We start from the raw sequence: 22,573 nt of genomic DNA, 5'->3' as shown, positions 1-22,573 counted from the left end.
CCGTGGCTGCCGACAGTGGAGTGAACGCTGCGGCGACGGGTGGCATATCTGGGCTGGGCAAATAGACGTGCAGCAGCTCTATAGAGCTAGGGACAGGCCCGCATGTGGACCGTCCGGATGCTAATGAGACCATGCATCAACGAAGGAGCCTGTGCAATTGCTATGCTATGTTGTGCTGTGTTGTGCTGTGCTGATGGTGTGCTGCGTGGGTGCTGGGGCCTCGAGACATGCAAGTGTTGGATGCCTACCCGGGAAGTGAGGCGTGCGGGCGATGGAGCTGGACTGCCCCTGACGCTGTGCTGTTGCTGTCGCTGTGCCTTGGCTGGGACATGCCCAGTCGTGGTGCAGAGGCAGGCACGATGGATGGGTCCTGCGCGCGCCCCACACCGGGAGTTGGGACCTGCCCTGGCCCCGACGTAATCGCATGCTGGAGCTTGCAACTTGGCGTCAAGCTGCGACTCTTGCAGCAGCCACCAGTCTTGCACCACGAGCACTCCCTCTCACAACACTCGATTTCCCGATTGACTGCTGCCTTGCGCCCTCAACCTCTGAACCCTCTCCCCGCGACACAGGACCCGATTCCAAGGCCCGGTGCCTCCCCCTTCTTCTACCTTTTACCACTTCGCTCCCAAAGGCAACAATAGCAACACCTACACACAAAATGGACTTCTCCGATTCCTTGTAAGAGCACACCTCGGACGCGCGGCTTTCCTGATCCGACACTTGTGCGCCGGAGCGCGCATGTCCTATCTGGTCACTGAAGTGCTGACAAGGTTCTCTTATGTTTCTGTAGCCGCCTTGTCAACCTCGCCGTGGGCGTGGTTATGGTCCTGGGTGGCATCTCCCAGTTCTTCCCCTTCGGCTTGTACGTATACCTCTTGCTTACTTGCCTGGTCGCTAGCAATATCGTCATTGGCACATGCACTGGTCCTGAAAAAAGAGCTTGGATCGCGATCGAATGCACACGGACCGACTGCGGGCACTGAGCTGGCGCGGACTGCCTGTGTCTTGAGTCGCAAGTGGTTCATGGAAAGGCTTTCCTGGCTGGAGGAGCCCCCGCTGGGCCGGGCAAACATTGTCGATCTGTTTTTTATATATCTCGCTGACATGCTTGCTATCTCGGTAGCCAATCTCTGATTGTCGGCATCTACGTCATCATCTTCGGTCTCGCCGTGGCTCTCCTCGAGTTCCAGATCCCGCCTCAGGTCTCGCGTTATGCGTCGTTCCTGTTCTCCTTCCTCGGCCGTGGTATTTGTAAGTACAGGACGCCTTAGACCTCTTTACTACTGGGCAGTCACTGGCGCTGCCCCCTGTCCTGACGGGGAACTGACTCTCGCTTCCCTCTCCGCCCTGCAGTCTACATCTTTGTCGGCTCGATCCTCCTCCACGACCACGTCTTGCGCATCATCGCCGGCAGCATTGTCGGCCTCGTCGGTGTCGGCTATGTCGCCCTCGAGTTCATCCCTTCGATCGAGCCTCCGGCCAACATGCGCGAGGCCGACCAGGGCTGGGGTGCTGAGCAGGTCTAAGATCTTCGTGACAAAGACACCCACACCAGCCGTTGCTTGTACGGTGCTGCGATAGCCAGCAGCAATCGTGCAGCGTATATCGCGCTGTTGCCAGAAACGGCTATGAGCATCGGTTGACTCTTTGACGCTGTAAAGCTCGAGGTCCCGGCTTGGCATTGGAAAGTCGCCACGCTACTGGGACGATCTTTGCTCAGGGCAGCGTTTTCCCGGACAGAGAGTGAGAAGAGGCCAGACTCGAAATAGTTGAGGAGGGACTGTAGCTACACGCGCGTTCACGTACGTGTACTTTACATGGCAGGGGTTTGGCCCAAACCAAACAACAATGGGGAGTAGCGAAGGTGTAGAAAAGCCTAGGAGCGGTTGAGAACGTTGTATAGAAAAGAAGGAAGACTGCCTTTGCTAAGAACTACGCCCTCGAGGCCAAGGCCTGCAATCTGCACAACTTTTTTCTTTTCGTGTTCGTACTGTCATTGTCATCCTCTAGCTTAGGGGGTGTATCTCTCCGTGCTGCAGGTGGTTCTTGCAACTCCCGTCAACGACGTTTTCGCAGCCAGCCCCATGTGCTAACATTGTGTTACAATCGATGGCACTTGGGCCAATGCTCTCCCTATGCATGCCGACAATCGGCCTGAGAGAATCAAGAAAAGGATCAAGACAAGCAGGGAATGCCCATCATTGACAGCCTTTTGGCCGAAATAGGTAAGGACATAGTCATACAGTACACAATTTGCGGTGTGGAAAGTGGACAGCGTAGGGCGTCTCTGAGAATAGATATCTTTTCATTGTTTCCAATCCATTTCATTCAGTCATCAAACGTGCGTGGCATTGCTGCCAATGATTCTCTAACCGCGTAAAGTAAGTCAAGCTTGCTGGAGGCTGCTGCTACAGTGTAGTTCCGTGCGAAATAGGCGCTTTGATTAGTCGTCCAGTGATGCAAGCTCGCGCTCCTTGGCAGCGAGCATCTCGCGCATGCGCTCTGCTTCTTCCCTCAGAGCCGCGCGTCTATCTGATTTTGACCTCTCGCTATCGGCGGTGTTCTCTCTTGACCTGCTTTCCATGGCTGCTGCCTGCGCAGTCGGGAATGGGCTTGGGCTTAAAGTAGGGCGCAGTTGTGTCGCTGACGGTGACCGGCTTGGCCGGAACGTCTCGCGTGACTCAGGAGCTGAGCCTGAATCAGCTGCACCGTCACCATAGGCATTCAAGATGGACTTGATCGAGGACAGGCGCTTCGGCCCATCACTGTTGCCCTCGCCAGCAGGGAACTCTGAATCAAAGGACCTTTTCCTCGTTCGTCCTGGTGATAAGTAGGACCCTGGCAGGATTGACGACTGTCTGTCGCCAGAGGCTGTCATGGAGAGAATTGGCGCGAGTCGGTTGTTGTCGTGCAGCGAGTCGCGGAGGTTCAGAGGTGGAAGTGTGTTTGCGGCGTGATAAGGTGTCAGGTCTGATGAGGCGAGAGAAGCCGAGCTCAAACCCGAACGGATCGGCTCCGGCAGGAAATTAGGGGGGCGATCTTGACGGCGTCGTAGACCAAGATTGACAGAACCGTCCTCGTTCAGGCTGCCACGTTCAAGTTCAGACATTTCCGTGTCGGCATATTGGCTGTATTGATCGCCGACGCTCGAGGCAGTGTCGTCGCCATCACCAGCCTGCGCCGCCGGGATGACACGTTTCCTTCTTTTGATGATCGACTTCTTCATTGTCACTGGCCGATGCACTCCGTGAAGTTTGTAATACAGGCCTGAGAAGTGGGAGTTAGTGGGCGAGACGCCGAACACGACGCGCAATCTAGCGTCAGAGGGACAACGTACCACAGGCGTTACAGATAGTATGCCCGGCTTCATCTCTGCGCCATAAGGGCGTGATAGTGGTACCACAATTCTGGCATGCGATCACGACTGTTGTATTCTGGTCTTGCTCATGCTGCGGGAGCTGTTGTTTTTGTTGCAGCTGGGCGTTGATATCGATTGGAGCTGGCCCGTCTGATTTTGACGACGAGGCTTGTTGGCTGTGCAACTGCGCACTCTTGGATACTCTGTTGTTGTAGGCTGGACAACCGCTGCAACCCTCTGCACCGCCGGTACCGTTGCAACGGCCACCGCCGGGGCACGACCCTATGGGTGTTTGACTAGCGGAGACGTAAGTTGCACCTGTTGCACTTGCTTGAGCGCTCGATGAGCATGGCCGGGGGGACTTTTCGGCAGCTTTCTTGGTCGTTGATACAACCGATGGCGGCCGCTTCAGGTTTGTAGGCCTGGCGGAGTTACGAGCTTTGAGATAGAGACCACAGGCGTTGCATATGGTCGCACCCTGAGGCGAACGCCTCCACAAGGGGGTTCTTGTTGTTCCACAATTACTGCACGGCAGCGTCAGGAAGAGTCTCATGCTGGTGTATGCTCTTGGATGAGCTTGGCTTACCTGCAGACCTGTCCGCTTTGTGTCGGCGCCGAGGTGGGCCCGGCGGTTGTGTTCTGTATCGACACCTGGGATAAAGACTCAAGGGGCGAAGGACTTGTCGAGTTGACTCTTTCTGATCCATTTATCGAAGGGCTTGGCGCCTCAGAGGACTCTGCTGGGCTTGTGGCCGATTGCGGACTCCGAGACCGAATGCGCGCCGCCTGTTCTTGCTTTGCAGACAGTGAGTCTCCATTATCGCGAGGGCCCTGTGGCCTAGAAGGGAGAGCGGTTCGCATGGTTGGTGGATGCTCTCTTGGATATGTGATGCTCGGCTGGGCGACAACCTGGATCATGGTCGCGGCGAGAGCAGTGGAGAGTGTTGCGTCCCAGCGCCAAACGAGGACGCCACGTTGACAAGGAGACGATTCAGGCGGTCGGGACAGCAGCAGTCCAAATTTCGTGCAAAGTGCACTAGGTTAGAACTCCGACAAGCCGAGATAGATTGTCCGACAATAGGCAGGGCACAAGACAGACCGGCGGAAGGCTATCAAGGCAATGACCGTTGTTGATGCAGTCAACCCGAGTCCTGATACGGAAGGACCGAGATTCACTATGTCGCGAACGACGTCTCGCCTTGCTTGTCTTGGTAATCAAAGTGTCTCGGTGTAAGAGGTGTGGCGATGGTGAGATTGGGAAGCGGGCTTCGACGGAAGGTGATTCGGACTTAACGAATAAGCATTCAGGGCCTAGTCCGAAGGGTGTCAGGTGCGCCCACGGGTTCCCGTGCTCTCCGCGAACGGGCGGAAATACAGTTACAAATTTCCGCCGGTATATGCCTGGGCGAACAGAGAAACACAAAGGCGGCGCAAGTGTTAGCTGCGATGGTGCGGGCCAGACTCCGAAGACATGCCGCGAGGACGAGGGTGGCGAGATGGAGACCAGAAAAGGGACGCCTGATGAGCGGCGAGATCCGTGCCGGGGGTGGGCGGTGATCCCAAGGTGAGATAGATGGGGCTCTGTACTGGGGGATCCTTCGGTGTCCTAGAGATGCAAATCCGCCAAAGAAGGGCCGCCGATCTGGTGGTAGGCGATGCTGAACAATGCTGTGAGATGATGCCAGGCGAAGAAGGGGGTGCCCGGCAAGGCAGCTGTATGTTACTTGGGTGCGTGACCTGGCGGTGGAGAGTGGTGGAAGCCTGGGCGAGAAACACGGCTGGACAGGAGGTTGCAGGGTGATGTGTAACTCCGAGCAGGCCCAGAGGAGCGGAGGGCAGAGACGTGGCAGGACGACGACCCAGACTGAGGAGCAGATGGTTGAAGTTGAAAGGACGGGGGTTTATGGCCAGGGAGCACGAGTGGTAGGTACGTAGGTGACGCTGACGAGCAAGCAAGTGTACCTTGGGGAATATGCGCCAGGTACTTGGGAGTCGTGGGGTCCACGGGCCGGGAGTGACTGGGAGGGAGGGTGACGGCGCCGTGGCAGGCTGAGGTGGTATTGCGGTTTGATGTTGGTGCTTATCGGATCTGGGCCCCTGCTGTGCCACGCATGCCGCCTGAGCGTCGCGATCCCCAGGCTTTCCAAGATCTTGTTGTTCTCCGTGTCGTGTCTTGCTCAACATCACCAGGCGACAGGGCCAGCAGGCAGGTACCTTTGTTTGATGGAGGCGATCCATCAGATCAGTCGGCAGGTGTGGTCCAGGCCACTCCAGGCCAGTTCCAGTGCCTGCATCCGCGCCGTGATTATTATTCGCCGTGTTCTCATTGGCTGCCGGGGACCAGAGCCCCCTGCCGGGGCAAGGTCGTGCCCGCCAGTGCCTTGCCGGAGATGCTGTCACTTGCGCCTGGGGACGTATTAGCGTAATAGCGCATGTCGAACCTGGCCTGGCTCGTCTAATCACGGCTTGTACGTAATCCGCCGTCACCTGCTGTCGCATTCTTTTGTTGTTGCGTCAGTCTCCAAATCCCCCATCCCCCATCAAGTACTTGCATCCTTCCGGCGCCAGCCATAGCCACACTGGCCTGGCCAAGCCAAGCCCTGCCCTGCCGGGTCTCGATAGCCTCTGGCGGTGTGTCTGTCGCCCATGCATGGGCTACCAATGGACCCCTGCTTTGCCCCAGCGCTGCTGTGCATGGCTCGTCTCGTTTCTGGTTCTCAATGCCATCCATCAATGCACTCGTTGTTCTGCCGTGCGACATTCCCCCCCGACAGCTCGCTCCAGCCTCTACAGGACACGACCTCGAGGGCACCTGACGCTGCTGACACCATCGCCTACGCCATGTGCACAAATCTGACACCAGCCCAGCGACGCCCGAGCAAGCAAGAAAAGACCCCTCCATGCCCACAGCGTCGTATCAGAGGACCCGATGCAGCGTCTCAACTGTACATCGGCGCCTGCGCCCCCCTGGCTCCGGGACGCATCGCCTGGGCAGCCGGTCAGGCTAGCCATGCAACCCAGCTTCGCCTGTCCCGAGGTACCATTCCCCCGCTGACCAAGTCTCTCCCGCAGCGAGTGGCTGCCAGCCCGCCGCGTGGCAGCGTCGCAGTCAACAATGGGCTTTGGCTACTCGATGGCACCAAGCTGCTCCTTTCTTTAGCACCGCTACCACGGCAGCAGCAGCAGCCCGCGTAGCCTCAGGCACCCGCCCGTGGCCCTGCTCTACATACGTACCTAGGTATGTATGGAGGTGCTCTGGTACTGGAGTTCATCCATCTCTCCCTCCCTCACCCCTCGGCAGACGACGCCAAGCCTTTTTATCAGAAGGCCGGCCTCGCTCCATCAGCCCCATCAGCCCCACAGCATGTCCCACCAGACCGGCCCCCAAAGCTCGGACCCCGCCGAGATAAGATCAAGCTGATTTGATCTTTTGCCCCATCATGCCATGGCGCGCGAGCCCCCTTGGCCTTGGCCTTGGCCTCGTGCTCGGCACGTCAGCAGGAGCATCCCAGACCGGATTGACGAAATGACATCGCAGCCAGGCATCCTCCTGTAATCAAGAGGTATCGAAAACAACCAGAGATTGATCCAAATCTGGCCGGCGAGTCGAGACCAAATAGAAAATCCACTCGCCGAAAGTTAATAACGTTCCCACTAAAAGTCCAGACCTGCTAGCATGACAATTGCCCCGCCCATGATTGGCTCTCTGCCACCATGGAAATCAGTGGTGCTTGTCCACCGCCAGGGTGGCCCACCCCTCTGATGCAACGACACAAGTCGGTCGAGCAAATGGAACATCCCGTTGGCTTTCGTGTTGAATTTTTTTTTCTTCTTACTGATGCGGTGGAGCTAGACATGGAAATTGTAGTAATAACGACGGCCAAATACCCGGACCCTGCAAGCTGGAGCTGAGGGACATTACCATCAAGTACGCCATCACGGGCAAGCAAGATAGCAGTGATAGTACATGTTTGTGATGCATAACACGAAGAACATAATAGAAGATAAAAAAGTGCAAAGGAGGGTATCCTCTCAAAAGCCTACAAGCTGCAATGTCCCGATGATCTCGTTGTTGATGGTCTCCTCGTTTCACCCATTGTCATCAAAACATCCACTTCCCCTTCTACCTCCCCCCCAGAGGGCAGAGCTCCTAGCTTTCATCAGTCGATCAGCTGCTCTCCCTCGTCCAGCAGCTCCGTCACCTTCTTGAGGTTCTGCATCAGGTTCCTACCCAGACCCACGAGCAGCAGCTTCTCCGCATTAGCCGGCAGGCCCAGGTAGGTGGGCGGCTCGCGCTCAGGCAGCTTGTGCACCCACGCAGAGAAGTCCTGCATCGTGGTGCCTGCAGGCACGACGAGCCCGGCCTCCTTCTCGGAGCTCTCGACCAGCTTGTGCTCGAGGTCAAACGCCGCTGGGGTCAGCAGAGAGTCGACCAGTTCGGTCAAGCGCTTAAAGTCTTCCTCGTCATCAATCTTGCCGCCGTACATCTCGCGCACGAGATAACGGATCATTTCCCAGGGGATGTTCTGAGGGGCAATGTTGGATCGGCTCTGGGCGACTGTGTCGACCCAGGTGTCGATGATGAAGGCAGAGCATTCGTACTGCAGATAGATGTGTTAGCAGCCTGTTTCTTGTTTGCGTGAACGTTGAACCAGAAGAATATAGATTGACTTACATCACTGTCATTGAACTCCCAGAAACCCTTCCAGCCCAAGGTAGGTGCGTACCGCAGCCGCTCCTGGACCACGGCATGCAGGAATGACAAGAGAAGATACACCCTGGCGCGTTCGACGGGGCTCCGCGACGCACGCGTCGAGAGGGATGAGATCGAGTCCTTCATATTGGCACGGACACCAGCCGGCTGCTCATACATGAGGACGCGCGAGGCACGGAGGAAGTTGACGGGGATCTTGGGGCTCGACTCCATGGACAGGAACAGCCTGAAGTCCGAGTGCGGGTTGAGCGACTCCATCCTCTTCTCCAGCGACTGCAGCCACGTGGGCGCGAGATGCACATTCTTGACCAGGACCCAGCTGCCGACCTGGGCGGCGTTGCTGATGGCCTTGTCCGCGCTGGCCACGCTCTCATTCGAACCCATGGCAATGTTGTTGCACCGCACGCGCATACGCTCCACAAGGCTGTCGACCTTGTAACTAGCATCGAAGCCCGGGCTTGAAGTAAGCGAGATTGGTCGGGTCGACGAGACTTGATCAACGGTCGACTTGAGATCTTCAACAATATCGAACAAGCCTTCGCCAAAGACTGATGTGACGAATGCTTCAGCGGTAGGCACGAAGCGGTCGAGGCGGAACATCTTGACAAGCAACAGCGAGAGAAGAGCACGGTCGGCGGGCTCGGCGTCAGACTCCCAGATCTGGGGAACATAATTCTCGGCCAACTCCTCGGTGAGGAACTTGTCCCACATGTCGGCAGGAACATTGTCCAGCCTGTCCTTGAGAGCAGGCAGCTTCTTTGCGTTGACAAAGGCCGCGTCCTTGGCGTCAGTGTGTGTCGACAGATCGACACCCTCGACACGGCCATCGAGGATGACGTCAATCAGGCCCTTGTCCATATTGTATGGCGAGGCTTGGGCAAGGAGCATGGCAAGAGCAATCCGATCCTTCTGCAACAAACCGAGAGCGGTCCGCTTGTACGTGGTGACAAACAAGTCTTTGATGATGATGTCCCTGCGAAGGTTGAAGTCTGTCTCGTTGGCCAGGTTCTTGTTGCCATGCAGGACCGAGTGGAAGATGTCGAGGAAGTACTGCAGCGAGAACTGGTAGAAGTGGTTCAGGTAGTGCAGCTGTTCCAGCACAGCAAAGACGGCACTGCAGGATCGTGCAATGACAGAGTACTGCTGGGTAATTTCCTCCACCTCGGCCATGACACCCTCGGTGTTGCTCATCTTGGTCGAGATCTCGGCAGCTTCAGTCTTGAGCGTCTCCAGCGTCTCGATGACATTGTCGTCATCGAGGATGTTGCCGCGCGACTCATTGAGGGCCTGGAGGAGACGCTTCTCGAGCTGTCGGAGATGCACCTTGAACTCGCCCTGAAGCTTGATGAGGTTGGACCGCCGCTCGTCCACGTCGGGTCGCTCAGACTTCAGCACATCATTAAGTGACTGAGTCTGCAAGCTGCTCTGCGTGACAGTAAAGTTGACGAAGGTGGTACGAGAGCAGATATCGGGCGGGAAAGTGGCCGATGGATCGCGTGTCGAGAGATAGATCTTGAAGGACGGCGAGAAATCAATCTGCTGCTTCCCGAGCTGGATGAGTACACGACCACCAGTCTTCTGGTACTCCTTGTTAAGCACGTGGTTGAGAATAGGGTCTAGATGCTCGGCATCCTGAATGAGGATGGGGTTACCGAAACGAAGAGAACTCTCGAGCTGCTTGGTGAAGGAGTCGTCCAGGAAACTCGTGACCGTGAGGCGACGATCTTTGCACTCGCGTTGGAGGAACTCATTGACACGACCAGACGGGTCGATGATGAGAGGGTAACGGTTGAAGCGCTGCAGTATGATTGCGTTCTCTGTGCACAGGTCATCAACAGGCAGTGTGTTCTCTTGCCAGCCGAGCCGCTCGTCTGCCGTAGACAGGTATTCGGTCATCGGGTTGTGCTGCTTGTAGCTAATACCAGACAGGTGGAGCTGGTGTAGCCAGTCTTCCATCATCGACTTTCGGAAGGTCTGATCGTAAAGACCGCTGTAAGCCAGGAAAGCGGCAGCGACAAGGACATCTCCGACGAGAGTATTGATCTGAGTCTCGAAAGATTTGCTGCCTTCTTCCCAACGCGTGCGCTCAGACGACAGGCTGTCAAGCAGACGGACACTGCGGTCGACCTTGGACTGGACGCGCAACATCTCTGCCTTGATCGCCTGAGTCTCGCTGATGAGCGCAGCATACTCGGTCTTGTAAGTCGCGATGCTTTGCTCAAGAGTGACAATGGTGTTCTCGACAGCCTTGGCTTCGGCCTTGGTCTGAAGTGCCTGGTCCTCAAGCTGGTCGACTTCCTCTCTCAGAGGGCCGACGCGATCCAGGATCTCGGAATAGTTGACCTGGGCCTCGACCCACTGCACGAGTGGACCACAGGCTTTACTGGCACGGTTTACCTTTTCGAAAGTGAAGTCCTCCTGGTTCAAATACTTTGTGCGCATCTGCGTCCGCAGAGACTTGGTCATGAGCTTCTCGTTGTCAAAGTTGACAATGCTGGCAATGAAATCATCCTTGCGGATGACGGCCTGCACGTTACGCCAGTCGTCGACCTTGGGATGGCCAAGCAGCGTACATACTGACTGCAGCGCCAGACGGACACCCTGTGGCGGGTTGCCCATGGAGCGGACTTCTGTGAGGTGTTGACGCTTGATGTTGCTGACACTGGCCTTTGCAGCCTCGACAGCGGGCTCTGCTCGAGCCAAGTCGTTGAGTACAACCTCCTTCCGAGAGGCAACCTCGCTCTCCTGCTTCTCCAGCGCCGCCTGGATTTCTAGAGACGTGTTCTTCCTCTGTTCAGCCTCTCTCTGATCCGCGACCATACGCTGTAGCTTCTCATTCGCCTCTGCATCCTTCGCCTCGAGCTGTGTCTTCTTCTCCGCCAGGCTGACCCTCAGATCCCGCACCTTCTCGACAGTGTCCTTAAGCTTGTCGAGGCCGACGTTGAGATGGCGCTGCTGCTCCTCAAGATCCTCTCGCTTTTCATTGTACAGCTTGACGTACTGCGCAACAAAGTCCAAGAAGTGGCGAGGTGTAAGGAAGGTGACCTTGCCCTGCTGCTTTTGTAGCTTGGTATTGAAGCGCTGGAGGGAGTAGTGAATGTACACCATCGAGTTGACGATAGTCTCGCGGTGAGATGGCGGCAGATTGAGCCCGCGATACGCGACCGGGATGCTGTCCGGCGCCACGAAGTTTGGCTTGTCAAGATCGATCGAGTACGTGAGCTCGTTGCCGACCTGGTACAATGCCTGATCGGACCAGTCGCCGAACCAGTTGAGGACGCAACGGTTGAACAAGGCGGGACTGGTAGCAGCCTTGGACGACAGGCCATCCTCGGGCGGGTTCATGGTGAATACAACATGCAAGTTCTTGACGATTTGTCCAGTGAACCACTTGTAGAGTTCCTCCTGTGAGTCGAGAAGCAGGCCTTGCCGCTGGGCACCTTCCTTGCAGGCAGTCATCAAGGCGGCCAAGTCGTCGCCTTCAAAGAGACCTGGGACCTCGGCGTTGGCGAGCAATGTGTTCATTCTCTCCAAGAAGCCAGAGTCAAGAACGTTGGACTCGTCCATGATGAAGCAAATCTTCTCGCCCTTGCAGCCACAGCGGCGGAGGACATCACGCAGGTCGTCGTCGAAGTCCTCTGCCGAGTACTTCCCGTGCACCTTGATCTGGAAGACCTTGAGGCCATTCATCCAGGCCACAAATCTCGAGAGTGTAGTCTTACCACTGCCACTGACACCGATTAAGATCAAGTGACCCTGAGGCTGTCTGAAGACACGGTCAATGCGGAGCACGTGTTCCAAAACTTCGTTGAACAGGATAAGAGGAACGTCGACCTCTTCTTCACAGAATGTCTTGAGACGAGCCTTGACGAAGTCTCTGAGCTGCTCACGGTCAACGGGGACATAATTCTTGGAGAGCCAGTTGGAGAAGAGGACGGGTCCACCAAGAGCCTTGGACTCGTCAATAGTCGGGAAGAACTCGAGCGCGATTCTGCGCACGGCTTCATCTGTCCACTGGCGCTCGTCCTCGGCGACCAGGCGATCTTGAAAGAGTCGGAGTGCTTCATGAGCCCAAATGCGGACGAGTCCCTCGATAGTCAGCGACTCGAGCGGCTTGATTGCTTCGTACACACCGCGGACCCAGCGAGTAAGCTCACGAGGACTGTACACGTAGTGCGGCTGGATCTTGGGTGTGAAGCGCTGCTGCGATTCGAGGTAGAACCGAACCATGGCTTGAGTGAGCGCCTCGGAGTATCCACGCAGTGCTGGGATTATCTTGAGCACAGCAGTGTTGAATGTCCCGTAGATCTGCATCAGCGATAGCTCTCCGGGGTAGTCAACCATGATGAGAGGAGCATGCCTGAGGAATCTTGCGCCCAGAGGTGTGCGGCCTGCGTCTGTGGGCGGGTTGCAAGCACCGACAAATTGGATGCGGTCGAGAGTTACCCAGACCTTGTCCGATGTCCGCCAGAAACCATTATGCTCGACCATCTGGCGCAGGAAGGAGATGGCGCGCTGCGTGCCGTACTTGTCAGGGGCTGGCAAGTTGATCTCGTCGCAGAAGATGACGAGCCAGCGTCCAATCTGAGTAGGCGAGAGCATCACACCATTCAGTGTCTTCTTGTACTCGCAATACTGCTCGAATGTCTTGATGAGGAGGTCTGGAGTCGTAGCGCTCGAGAAGTTCAAGCCAACAACCTCCATGTTAGGGAGCTTGCGGAGGGCGCTGAATAGCGTCATCGTCTTTCCGGAACCGGGAGGACCACAGAGCAGCAGCGGCTTGTGCTCGGCTAGCCACGAGTAGAGCACATCCTCGTGCCGTACAGTGTCGAGAGTCGGGATGACCACATCCGTCTGCGTGACTGAGTGCGTGTTGACTTCAATGGTCGGGACCTGGTTCTGCCAAGGCGTCCACTCTGCCCGAGGCAGCGACACGTCAAAGTCAATGAGCGAGCTCGTGCCATCAAGAGGCGGAGAGCCGAAGCTAGCAAGTGCGCCGACTTTGTCGCCGAAAGCCTTGCGATCGAGCAGGGGGCAGTCTCCAGTCAGTGCCCACACCAGAGCCAGAAGAAGCTTCTTGGAAACAAATGCCTCGACCTGCTCTGGATCAAGCGGGAAGTCAAAATGCTGAGCATTGTACTCAATCATGTCGCGAACGGCTTTGTTGAGGAGAGAAAACAGCGTGTTGAGGACACGAGCAACGGTAAAGTCCATGATGTGGTTATAACCTTCAGCCTCTTTGAGTACTTCCAGGATAAAGTTGTCAGACATCATGTGGGCTTGGAGCAGGTCGGCCGCCTGACTCTGGATCTGCAGGGTCTTCACAGGGCTCTGGCCAGCAGCGGCAGTATCCTCGTCGAGGTCCTCAAAGGGAACAGTCCTGAGAGTGTCGAGGTAGTTGTCGACCAACATTGTTGAGGTGACGGTGTCCTCACTATACCAGACCATACCGCAGCGACTGACAGTGGCGAGGGTGGCGTACTTGAGAGTCTCGACCTCGAACATGATGCGGACGTTTGCCGGTAGGTTGAGGCGCTCGCCATTGGGGAGCGTAAGCAACTTGTTGTCATCAAGCACACTGTTCAAGTTCTCGACCCACTCAGGGTCAACATCGCCATCAAATACGATCCAGTGCCGCTTTGAGTCCTCGCCTCTCAGGTTGTCCACAATCTTGCGCAGAATGCTAGTGAACAGACCGTCTGTCCATTCTCTGGTGGTTGAGTCCAAGTTACCGTAGAGTGCCTCTTTGGACATGACCTTGGAGTCAATAACGTGAGATACGCCTTCGACGCCCTCGACCTGCTGCAGAGCATCAAGGAGAAGTCTCCAAGCCGCAGACTTGCCTGTGCCCGAGTTACCAACCATCATGACACCGTGGTGAATCTTCTGGATCTGGAACAGCTGCAGGATTTTGGTCATCCACGTATCGGTGACGACAAGGTGTCTCTCGCCTGCAAGCCGGCGGATTGCCTCTTCGAGCGCTTGCAGGTTGGCAGGAACGTACTGCACGCCAGGGAAGCAGTCCTCTTCGATGTCAACCATAATCTCCACATCGCTGCGAATGAGTTTGGGCGCAATGGTCTCCCGGATGCTCTGTACAATGATCTCAGGCTCCTTGACGACCAGGGTCTCGTTGCGGGTACCGTCGGGGTTGGTCAATCTGGCACGCTTGAGTCCACCAGAGCTGACGAGGACACTCTTGAGCGCACGCAGACCGAAGTCGTAATGCGCTTGCTTGGACAGCTTCTTGGAGCATTGATCGAAGAAAGGCACCGTGTTCTTGGACAATTGCTTGGCCTCGTTGAAACCCTGCGAGTAGAGCATGACCTCGGCGATGAGCTCCTTGTCGGGCTTTGACATGGCGACACTGCGGAACAGCTTCTTGAGGTTGTCTGGCAAGTTTGAACGGCCAGCATAGCCAGGGTTCATGGTGATGAAAATGCCAGTATTGGCATTGACGCGCAGCTGCCTGCCAACAAGCTCGATTTGCGCCTTGTCATCCTCAGAGCCCTGCTTGAGACCGAGCTGAATGTTTTGGATCTGCTGGGACACGGCAGACAAGATCCTTTCCTCAAGTCGGTTGAACTCATCGAAACAGCCCCAGGCACCAACCTGGCAGATACCGAGGAAGATGCGACCCATGGCCTGGAAATCAAAGGTGTCGTCACAGCAGAAGACAAGAGTGAAGCGACCGAGCTGCACACCAAGCGCCTTGACGGATTCTGTCTTGCCGGTACCAGCAGGACCGTAGGGCGATCCACCGAGTCTCTGGCACAGGGCTTGGGTGAGGGTGAGGAAACACCTATCAGTAAGGGGCGTCCGCACGAGACGGTCGGGCACACCCAGGTATTCAAAACCGTAGTTGAGCTTGGCGTTGGCCATCTTGATGTGCAGGCGTTGCAGGAAGTCGCCCTCGGGGCTGTAGACGTAACGCATCTGAAGCAGCCAAAAATAGTGTGTCGGCGTGGTTGCCTGCAGCTTGACGAGCTTCTCAATGCAATCTCGTTGGTGGACGCACTCTGTGATCAAGGCCTCACACTTCTTGCGCAGAATGACCTCGAGGTCGCCCAGAACAGTCTCCGCGAGCATACCCAGAACCTGGACTTCGCGCTCGAAGAGGGTCTGCAAAGTTTTCCCACCATCGGTAAGGGAGCGTTCTACAGCGGTAGTCCAGACGACCTGAGTGGCAAGCACCACAATCTGACTGGGGAAGCCACCCATAAAGTCATTGAGGGCAGACTGATCGATCGTCTCGGATTCAAAGATCGGCGTGTAAGCATCTACAGCTTCCGCCAGAAGCTCAGCAAGGGTGGCCTTCATGCCGTTCTCGAGAAGAGCGAGCCAGTCGTTGATGCGAGGCACCTTCGCCAGCGAGATCTCCTTCTTGAGGCGGACGACCTCGTTCTCCTTGGAGGTGAAGCCCGAGATGGTTGTCTCGTCATCCATGACAAGTCCGTTGAGGCCAGCAAACATCTTCTTGAAATGCTTGGCGATACGCAAGGTGTCATTGCTGTTACCAATCATCTCGAGCAGATCCTCGTCACCAACGAAGTAAAAGCGAGGGAAGGATACTCTCTCCTTCTCGAGATACTCACCAAGAGCTTTTTGAATCTTGTTGAGCAGCTCGGCGAGACGCTCCAGAGACTTTTGCACACCAGCAATGGCGAGCACGTCCATGACCATAGGCGCCTTGTACACCTTCTTCATGACCGCCATGAACTCGCTGTTGATGTTCTGGAAACGGGATGACTCAATGGGGAGAAGGTGCTTGATGTCGGCATTACCCGTGAAGACACCCTCGAGGTAGACCCATTGACGCTGGACGTCAATCCACACATCAAACAGGACATGGACGCGGTTAAGCTTGTCTTCCCACGATGACGCCTCCTCTTCAAACTCCTTGTAGTACGGAGAGTGCTTCATGGCTTGGAGAGAGTTCAGGTTCTCGCTGCATTTGGCAAAGAGGTCGTCCCAGCCACGGATGAGGCGGCACTTGTTCTGATAAGGCACAAGCTCGAGCTGGTAGTTGTTCCAGGTCTCCTTGACTTGCTTGAGGAACTCCTCGAGCGCCATCTCACCCTGGGCTTGCGTAATGATGTTCTTGACAATGACTTCGGTAGCGACGAGGTTCAGATCCCACACATCTCCGAGGGTCATGGACACTGGCGAGTACCGCCTGCCCGGCTTGATCTCCTTCCAGATCTTAGCCCAGTGGCGGTCTCGGATCGCTTCCGACTTGAGATCGCCAAGCAGACTGTTGACCTTGAGGTGCTGGCGGAGAATGTTCTGAATGTGCTCAAACGCGGCGTACTGGCGCATTCTGCTGGGCATCTCCTTTGTCATCTTGATGAGACCGTCGATAGAGCCACGGATCTTGCGGGGCTGCACGCTGCCCCAGAGCGTCTCACGGAGCTCATTGAGGCTCTTCCAGATTGTAGACAGACTGGCCCAGACCGACTTGAAGTCGTGGACTTCCTCGAGGATGACCGCCAGTGACGACTCTGGACTGGCCGGCAAATCCAGAGCTTCCTTAGCCTTCGAAACCATATCTGACTCCTCCTGCAGCTTGGTGATGCGGGTCTCGAAAGAGCTCAAGGTGGCGGACGCAACTTCAGGTGCAATCGTGCCAGAGACCGGCTTCTCCTCGTTCCACTGCGTAGCAATCTCGTTGATCTTCTCCACCACGACCTGATCCTCAGCCACAATCTTGGCCTTGAGCGCATCAGTCTGGTCCTGGACGATCTTGGCCTTCCTCGTGAGAAGTTCATTCAGCGACTCCCACGACGAGTCGACCTGCTGCACATCTACCCAATCCGCTGGGAGCTGGTATCTGTTCCGCACGAGCGTGGACTGGCCCTGGCGGAAAGTCTCGACTTCGGGCGCCCACAGCTTGACCTGCCGCTTGCAGCTCTGCACAATGGTGATGAACTGGACAGCGTGTGCAGTGGATGTGGCTTCGAGGTTCTGGCTTTCGAGGTCCTTGCGAGCCTTCTCAATCTCAGCATGCACCTCCCGCATGCGCGTGCCCAGGCGGCCGGCGAATTTGATCAAGATCTCGTGCTGCCACTGGTCGTACTTGCCATTGACCTTGAGCTGCACCTGGTCGTAGTCGATGATGATGTGGCCAAAGGCACGACTGACCTCGGTGGTGTCGAATGTCGCACGCGATTTGCGAATTTCCTGGAGAAGCTGCAACCACTTGGACAGCTCGTCGCCCAGCAGCTCATAGACCTGCTCGGACTGCAGATCCCAGAGCGACTGGAACTGGAGCCATTTGTCGACGTACTCACTGATCCCGGTGAGCTTCTTCTCCATGGACTTGTACACTCTGCCCAGGATGTCTGTGCAGTCGGCTGGAAGCTCATCGAAGCGGGCCTCCTCGTGGACGAGCGTACCCAGCGTAAGGCTCATCTGGTAGCGAGATGCCTTGATCTTGGGCAAGTTGCAGACAATCCCGACCCAGTCGTGCAAGTGTTCAAACCAGCTGGCTCGAGCATACTCCAAGGGCGGGTCGAGATAGATGACTTGGTTGCGCATTGTAATCTCATGCACGAGCTTAGCCATGATTGGCGTGTCGCTCTTTACAGGCTCTCCCGTGGGTGCGACCTGCTTCCGTCGCTTATTCTCGAGCTGATCGATGGGCGTCTCGTCCTCGAAAGCCTCGATCCATGTCGAGATCGCCCGCTGAAGTCTCGCGAGCAGGGTCAGCTTGATCTTCTCGTTCATTCTCTCTACCCAGAAACCGAGGTTGACGTATTGCTCCAGGTTGAGCTGATCGACAGCTGCTTGGATAGTTTGCAACCGGGCGGCGAACTCAGAGGCTTCGTAAGGGCAGGTGGCCAGTTCCGCAAGAGCCTTCTGGATGTTGGCGCTGATGACAGCCAGGGCGATGGTCTTGGACTGCAGCAATGAAGCAGCAGCCGCGAACTCTCTCACAAACAGCACATGTTTGCTCTCACTGCCGCGACCGAGAGTGTGGTCGAGTGCGCCGTTGGGCAGGAATGGCTTCTGGTACGACTCCCACGTGTTGACAAACGTTTCCCACTTGAGCGGCACGCCTTTTGCGATGAGGACGTGGACTTCGTTCTGGTAGCCGCTGAGGAGAATGGCCACGTCAGGCATCTCGGAGATCTGTCGTGTCGTCTGCGCAAACGTGCGCACACTTTCCATTAGACTGACTGCGTAGGGGTAAACACGCTTGGCCTCCTTGGCGACATTGTTGACCGAGTTGGGCACATTGAAGTTCTGCCAGCCGAGATTCCGTGTTTCCTTGAACAGAGCGATGATTTGCGCGTCAAAATTGACCGACAGGTCCAGAGCATTGTTAGCGGCTCGGACCTTGTTGATGTTGAAGAGACGACCAGCAATGGTGATCTGCTTGCGCTGCACGTCTTCAATCCAAGCTTTGTAGATTGCTTGCGTGTTGAGCTTCTTGCGAAACAGCTCGCTCTCGGTCTGGAGCTTCTGGCCTTCTGTGTGCAGCGCCCAGTCGCTACCCAAAATGTCCTCGACCTTCTTCATGTAGCCGTCAAGTTGCCGCTCGATTTGACGTGCCCAAATGATGGCACCAGAGACGGGGGGAAGATCGTGCAACTGAGCCATGGCATGTGCTTCAGAGTGACCGTATTGCTGCTTGAAGCGCTCGTGCAAAGCTGAGATTGCTTGTTTGACGTTCTCGATCAGCTGATTCTGATACTCAGCAATGGCACCCCGGATCTTGGGCCGAACAAAGAGGGCGTTGAACTGCGAGAAGACGCGGAACATCTCGTTTGCATTCTTTGCCGTGGCAAGCCGATCTCTGAGGCGAGCAATGATCGAGTTCTCAACACGAGAAGTGCGCTCATTGTAGGTGTTCTCGGCTTTGACCCATCGCTGGGTGCCCTCTGGCGTGACATCCAGGAGGTCGACGTTCTTGAGAGCCTCCCATGCCTGGCGCACCTCCTCAACTGCGTCAACGTCGCCCATCTCTTCGACCAGAGCGACGCCGTCGGAGGTGGGCTCCTCGCTCACGCCATTGACGGTGGCCTTGGGTCCGAGCACATTGACAATGGTACGCTGCAACTGTTCATGGTTGTCGCGGAAGGTGTCGATGTACTTCAGACGTGCCTGCAGCTCACTATGCTTCGGGTTGACCTTGATCGGGATGAACTTCTCCTGCCGTCTGCGGGTCGTCTCACGCGCAATGTTGGTGAACTCTTTGATCTGGGCGTCCCAGGACTTGAAGATCTCGTCAGCAGTGACCATGAGATTTTTGAAGTCCTTGTAGTCCAAGTCGACCAGCTCTGCGCCTGGAAGCAGGCGATGCACGACCTCCTCTAGATCTGCCGAGACCGCCTCGACGAGATGGAGCGTCCGGGCAATCGGGTACGTGCTGAATCTCATCTTCTTGTTCATGTGGCCAAAGATCTGTGCGATCGCGTCCTGGACTTTGGGCAAGGAAGTCGCAGAGAGGAGCTCATCCAAGGGAAAGTCGCGCATGAGCTGATTGTACTTTTGCACCATCTCCATGGCCTCCTTCAGACCCGTGTCTGCGGTAAAGCTGACAGTTGCCTGGAAACGTTTGGCGTGCTTGAGGATTTCCAGCGTCAACATCACTCCTTCGCTGCGGAGCTGAGCCTCGATGCCCTCCAGCGCGGACTCCATGGACAGCCAGAAGTTGATCTCCTGCGTGGCCGTCCTGGTCACCGGATCCCGCGTGAGTTTTGTGATGGCCTGGATAGACTTGATCCAGCCGTTGACCGTCGACTGCAGGTTGTTCATAAAAGAGCTGTCGGACAGAAGGCTGCTATCGATGAAGTCGGTCGTCGGCTTCATGTTGCGCATCGCAGCGTCGTCGAGCGCTGCCTGCACCACTGGGTGGAAAGACAGCGAGAGCTCGGGGATCTCGACATTCTGCTGCAGGTGCAGCAAGCTGAGCTCGAGCTCCGTCATCCGCTTCTTCGTGACCGGGATGCCCGTCTTCGCGTCGACATCAGCGCGGCTCCGGGCGCCGTTGACGTTCTGAGTAGTCTTGGTGTTGGCATCGAAGTAAGGCGCCAGCGCATTATGAACTATAGAGTGGAGAATTTCAAAGGGAGAAGCGGAAGGGCCTTGGTCGGCGACAAGACTGTTGAGCGAAGCGGTTCCCGGCAGGGTCTGGATCTGAATCTGCGAGGAAAGAGGTAGAGACGGGTCGATCGCTTGCGGGCGCTTGAGAAGCGCCAGGTATGCGACGATGGACGAGGAGGACGTGAATTCGGACGTGATCGAGTAGATGTACGAGGTCGAGACTAAACACGCATCTGTTAGCAATCCGTCAAAGCCGGGTAGACAACAGTGGCTTATGGCAAACCTTCGCCGTCCAGGTCATCGGACACATCTTCGGGCACGACGGCCTCCTTCTGAATGTATAGCGCGACCTGCGAGTCGGTGGCGAAGCGAGAACATCTCTGGAGGGTATCACTGTGGAGATCTGGTGAGAGCAGGTTTCCCGGCCGCTCGAGCTCCTCGCGAGTTGAGCCCAGAGCAATGCCGACGACCGACGCAAGGTAGTCGAGCACGAGAGAAGGGTCGACTGTATTGCTCAGGGCCGAGGCGGCCACGGGCGAGGTGCCGTTTGCGCTGGTCGCCGACAGGGGAGAAGCTACGGTCTCCATGGCGATGTTTCGCGGCTAGGGGGCGGAGGTCTAAGGGAGTGTCGAAAAAGTAGCTTAAGGCGCGGTCATCTCTTGACGCGAAAGACACAGTGAACGAGGAGGGTATCGAGGTCGAGTCTAGGGGATTTGGATTTTGCGATGCGAGAGCGGGAACGCTGGATTAAAACAGGGTCTATGGGCGAAATGGCAAAGGTGCCGAGTGGTGATTTTGGTGTGCGGTGGTAACTGAAGGAACGTGGAGGCGCGACCCAGCAGGGCGTATTGTAATCGCCGCGTTGTTTGTGGAGGTTGCGGTCCGGGTCGGAGGCGTCGAGGTGTATGTGCTGGCCGGCTGCCGTGGTTGTTGTGGGTGAGGAAGAGAGACAGACAGCCAGACTTGAGGGACGAGGTCGTGGCCAGCTGGAGAGCGTCGCCAAATAATTACGCGACAGGGGTGTGGAGGAAAGTTGTTGGATCACGGAAGCTACGACGGCGGCGCTGCGGCCTGCATGAACAACAACGGCAAAGCAATCGGCCAAGCTCGCACGCACAACTTTCACTTGGACAGCAGAAAGCTCTGTTTCGATCTCCTTACGCGCAATCAACAGGATTCACTCATCACGCACAGCCGTCTCATCGATCCAGAGTCCTCCTCCCTGCCTGCCCCTGGGAATTGTTAACTTTCAGGGGCAGCAAGCCCAGACAAGGAAGCTTGACACCTAAACCGACCGAGGAGGACAGGCGGGACTAAGACAAAGTGGACTTTCTTTGGCAAGTTGACATGCAAAGTGGCACCCCCCCTAGACCCAAGACAGCATGGGAGAAAAGTGGATGCAGAAACCGCTTCTCATGGAGCGGTTCTAGCGCCAGGGCCGCACTGCTTCGGGGGAGGCCCAACGACGCGGTCCCCACTGGACGCGTCCCACCCAGTCCCTGGAGTCGTGCGAGCGACGGGTCTTGTCCAGTCGAGGGTGTGTCTGTGTGTTGCTGCTGTGTTGCTGTTGCTGCCCCCTCCCCCCACCCCACACTTTCTTCTAGGATGCAGTCCGCCACGAGCACTGATGGAGGAGAGAGATCAATCAAGTCGTGCGAGTTCATGCACCCTGCAAGACCTTCAGATCTCACTTGCATCAGCCCCCGATCACCGCCCCGCGTCCGTCGCATGAGATCGCAAACCAGCTTGGGCCAGTCTGCAGAAGAAAGCCTACATACATGGTCCAGCCTCATGGGATGCTCCTTGGGGGATTCAAGGTTACTAAGAGAGGTGTGTGTGTGTGAGCGTGTGAGAGAGTGGGTGTGGACCTGACCAGATTCCACAGCCTCCCTCCAAAGGTTCAAGTTCTGGTTCTGACTCGCCTATCAGAGGCACGCACGTCAAACGCATGGAGGGTATCCCTGGACTTGACATGTCAGCACCGCATGCAGGTTGGGCAGACAGGGGACCGGGCAGCCACAATGTCACCTTTGGAGCTCATGTTCCCATCGTCGACACAAGTGCATCATGAAAAGTCAGGTCTATTTTGTGTGAGCTCATGCGACCTCAAAAACTCCCTTCGTCCCATTATCGACCAAAGCCCAGTACAAGTCCATTCCAACGCCGAGGCAGCTCTTTGCAAAAAGCCACCGATACATCATGACTTGGAATTCAAAAGTCCTCGGTATACAAAGCCAAAAATACCCACGGCCCCAGAACACCAACCCCGCCAGTAGACAAATCGCAGAAGTTGGCTAGACAATGGCTCACGCGTGACTTTGTGGTCATCAGTTGCCCGATGCGCGTGAGCCATCTCCAGTCTCGTTCGGGTCACTCAGGCGCTCTCGTTGCACCATGACTCTCCCGTTGCAAATGTCGATGAACATCTCGAATTTCTCAATCAGCTTGTC

General features: G+C 56.4%; 3 protein-coding genes across 3 annotated transcripts; 1 reads left to right on the top strand and 2 right to left on the bottom strand.

Annotated features, from left to right (window-relative positions):
- Positions 1–661: 661 nt before the first annotated feature.
- Positions 662–1,529, top strand: B0I36DRAFT_362701 (Golgi apparatus membrane protein TVP15; the record flags this gene model as incomplete). The annotated part of the gene is made up of 4 exons (XM_046158694.1): positions 662–681; positions 794–865; positions 1,127–1,254; positions 1,357–1,529. 4 exons carry the CDS (start codon positions 662–664, stop codon positions 1,527–1,529), a joined length of 393 nt encoding a protein of 130 aa, XP_046012580.1.
- An 885-nt stretch (positions 1,530–2,414) lies between these two features.
- On the bottom strand, positions 2,415–4,538 carry B0I36DRAFT_115686 (uncharacterized protein). The gene is made up of 3 exons (XM_046147959.1): positions 3,948–4,538; positions 3,341–3,885; positions 2,415–3,270 (listed from the first exon to the last, which is right to left on the bottom strand). The coding sequence occupies exons 1-3, from the start codon at positions 4,277–4,279 to the stop codon at positions 2,447–2,449; spliced, it is 1,701 nt and encodes a 566-aa protein (XP_046012579.1). The 5' UTR covers positions 4,280–4,538; the 3' UTR covers positions 2,415–2,446.
- Positions 4,539–7,521: 2,983 nt separating this feature from the next.
- Positions 7,522–21,047, bottom strand: B0I36DRAFT_409151 (dynein heavy chain, N-terminal region 1-domain-containing protein; the record flags this gene model as incomplete). The annotated part of the gene is given in 66 exon segments (XM_046161888.1): positions 7,522–7,962; positions 8,139–9,164; positions 9,177–9,189; positions 9,217–9,311; positions 9,321–9,383; positions 9,399–9,437; positions 9,447–9,500; positions 9,510–9,626; positions 9,639–9,662; positions 9,675–9,821; positions 9,831–9,890; positions 9,912–9,990; positions 10,003–10,144; positions 10,154–10,248; positions 10,267–10,403; positions 10,419–10,586; positions 10,599–10,655; positions 10,674–10,721; positions 10,737–10,796; positions 10,812–10,880; positions 10,893–11,000; positions 11,016–11,075; positions 11,085–11,156; positions 11,181–11,297; positions 11,310–11,405; positions 11,430–11,500; positions 11,516–11,554; positions 11,567–11,603; positions 11,628–11,723; positions 11,736–11,741; positions 11,751–11,837; positions 11,850–11,950; positions 11,966–11,984; positions 12,012–12,101; positions 12,111–12,196; positions 12,209–12,227; positions 12,246–12,307; positions 12,335–12,350; positions 12,360–12,472; positions 12,494–12,659; positions 12,681–12,887; positions 12,900–12,929; positions 12,939–15,611; positions 15,624–15,719; positions 15,729–15,764; positions 15,774–15,798; positions 15,826–15,872; positions 15,885–16,112; positions 16,122–16,154; positions 16,182–16,310; positions 16,338–16,448; positions 16,464–16,518; positions 16,534–16,610; positions 16,620–16,665; positions 16,681–16,748; positions 16,758–16,802; positions 16,815–16,871; positions 16,884–16,898; positions 16,917–16,976; positions 16,992–17,072; positions 17,085–17,150; positions 17,163–17,297; positions 17,307–17,393; positions 17,403–19,004; positions 19,014–20,344; positions 20,407–21,047. Coding segments are annotated over 66 exon segments (12,039 nt in total). The 5' UTR covers positions 20,711–21,047.
- Between the last annotated feature and the right edge of the window lie 1,526 nt (positions 21,048–22,573).

The sequence above is a fragment of the Microdochium trichocladiopsis genome (genome assembly GCF_020744255.1).
Source record: "Microdochium trichocladiopsis strain MPI-CAGE-CH-0230 chromosome Unknown B0I36scaffold_5, whole genome shotgun sequence".
NCBI classification, from domain to species: domain Eukaryota; kingdom Fungi; phylum Ascomycota; class Sordariomycetes; order Xylariales; family Microdochiaceae; genus Microdochium; species Microdochium trichocladiopsis.
The sequence above is the reverse complement of the archived record's forward strand: the minus strand, read 5'-3'. Positions and strand labels throughout refer to the sequence as shown.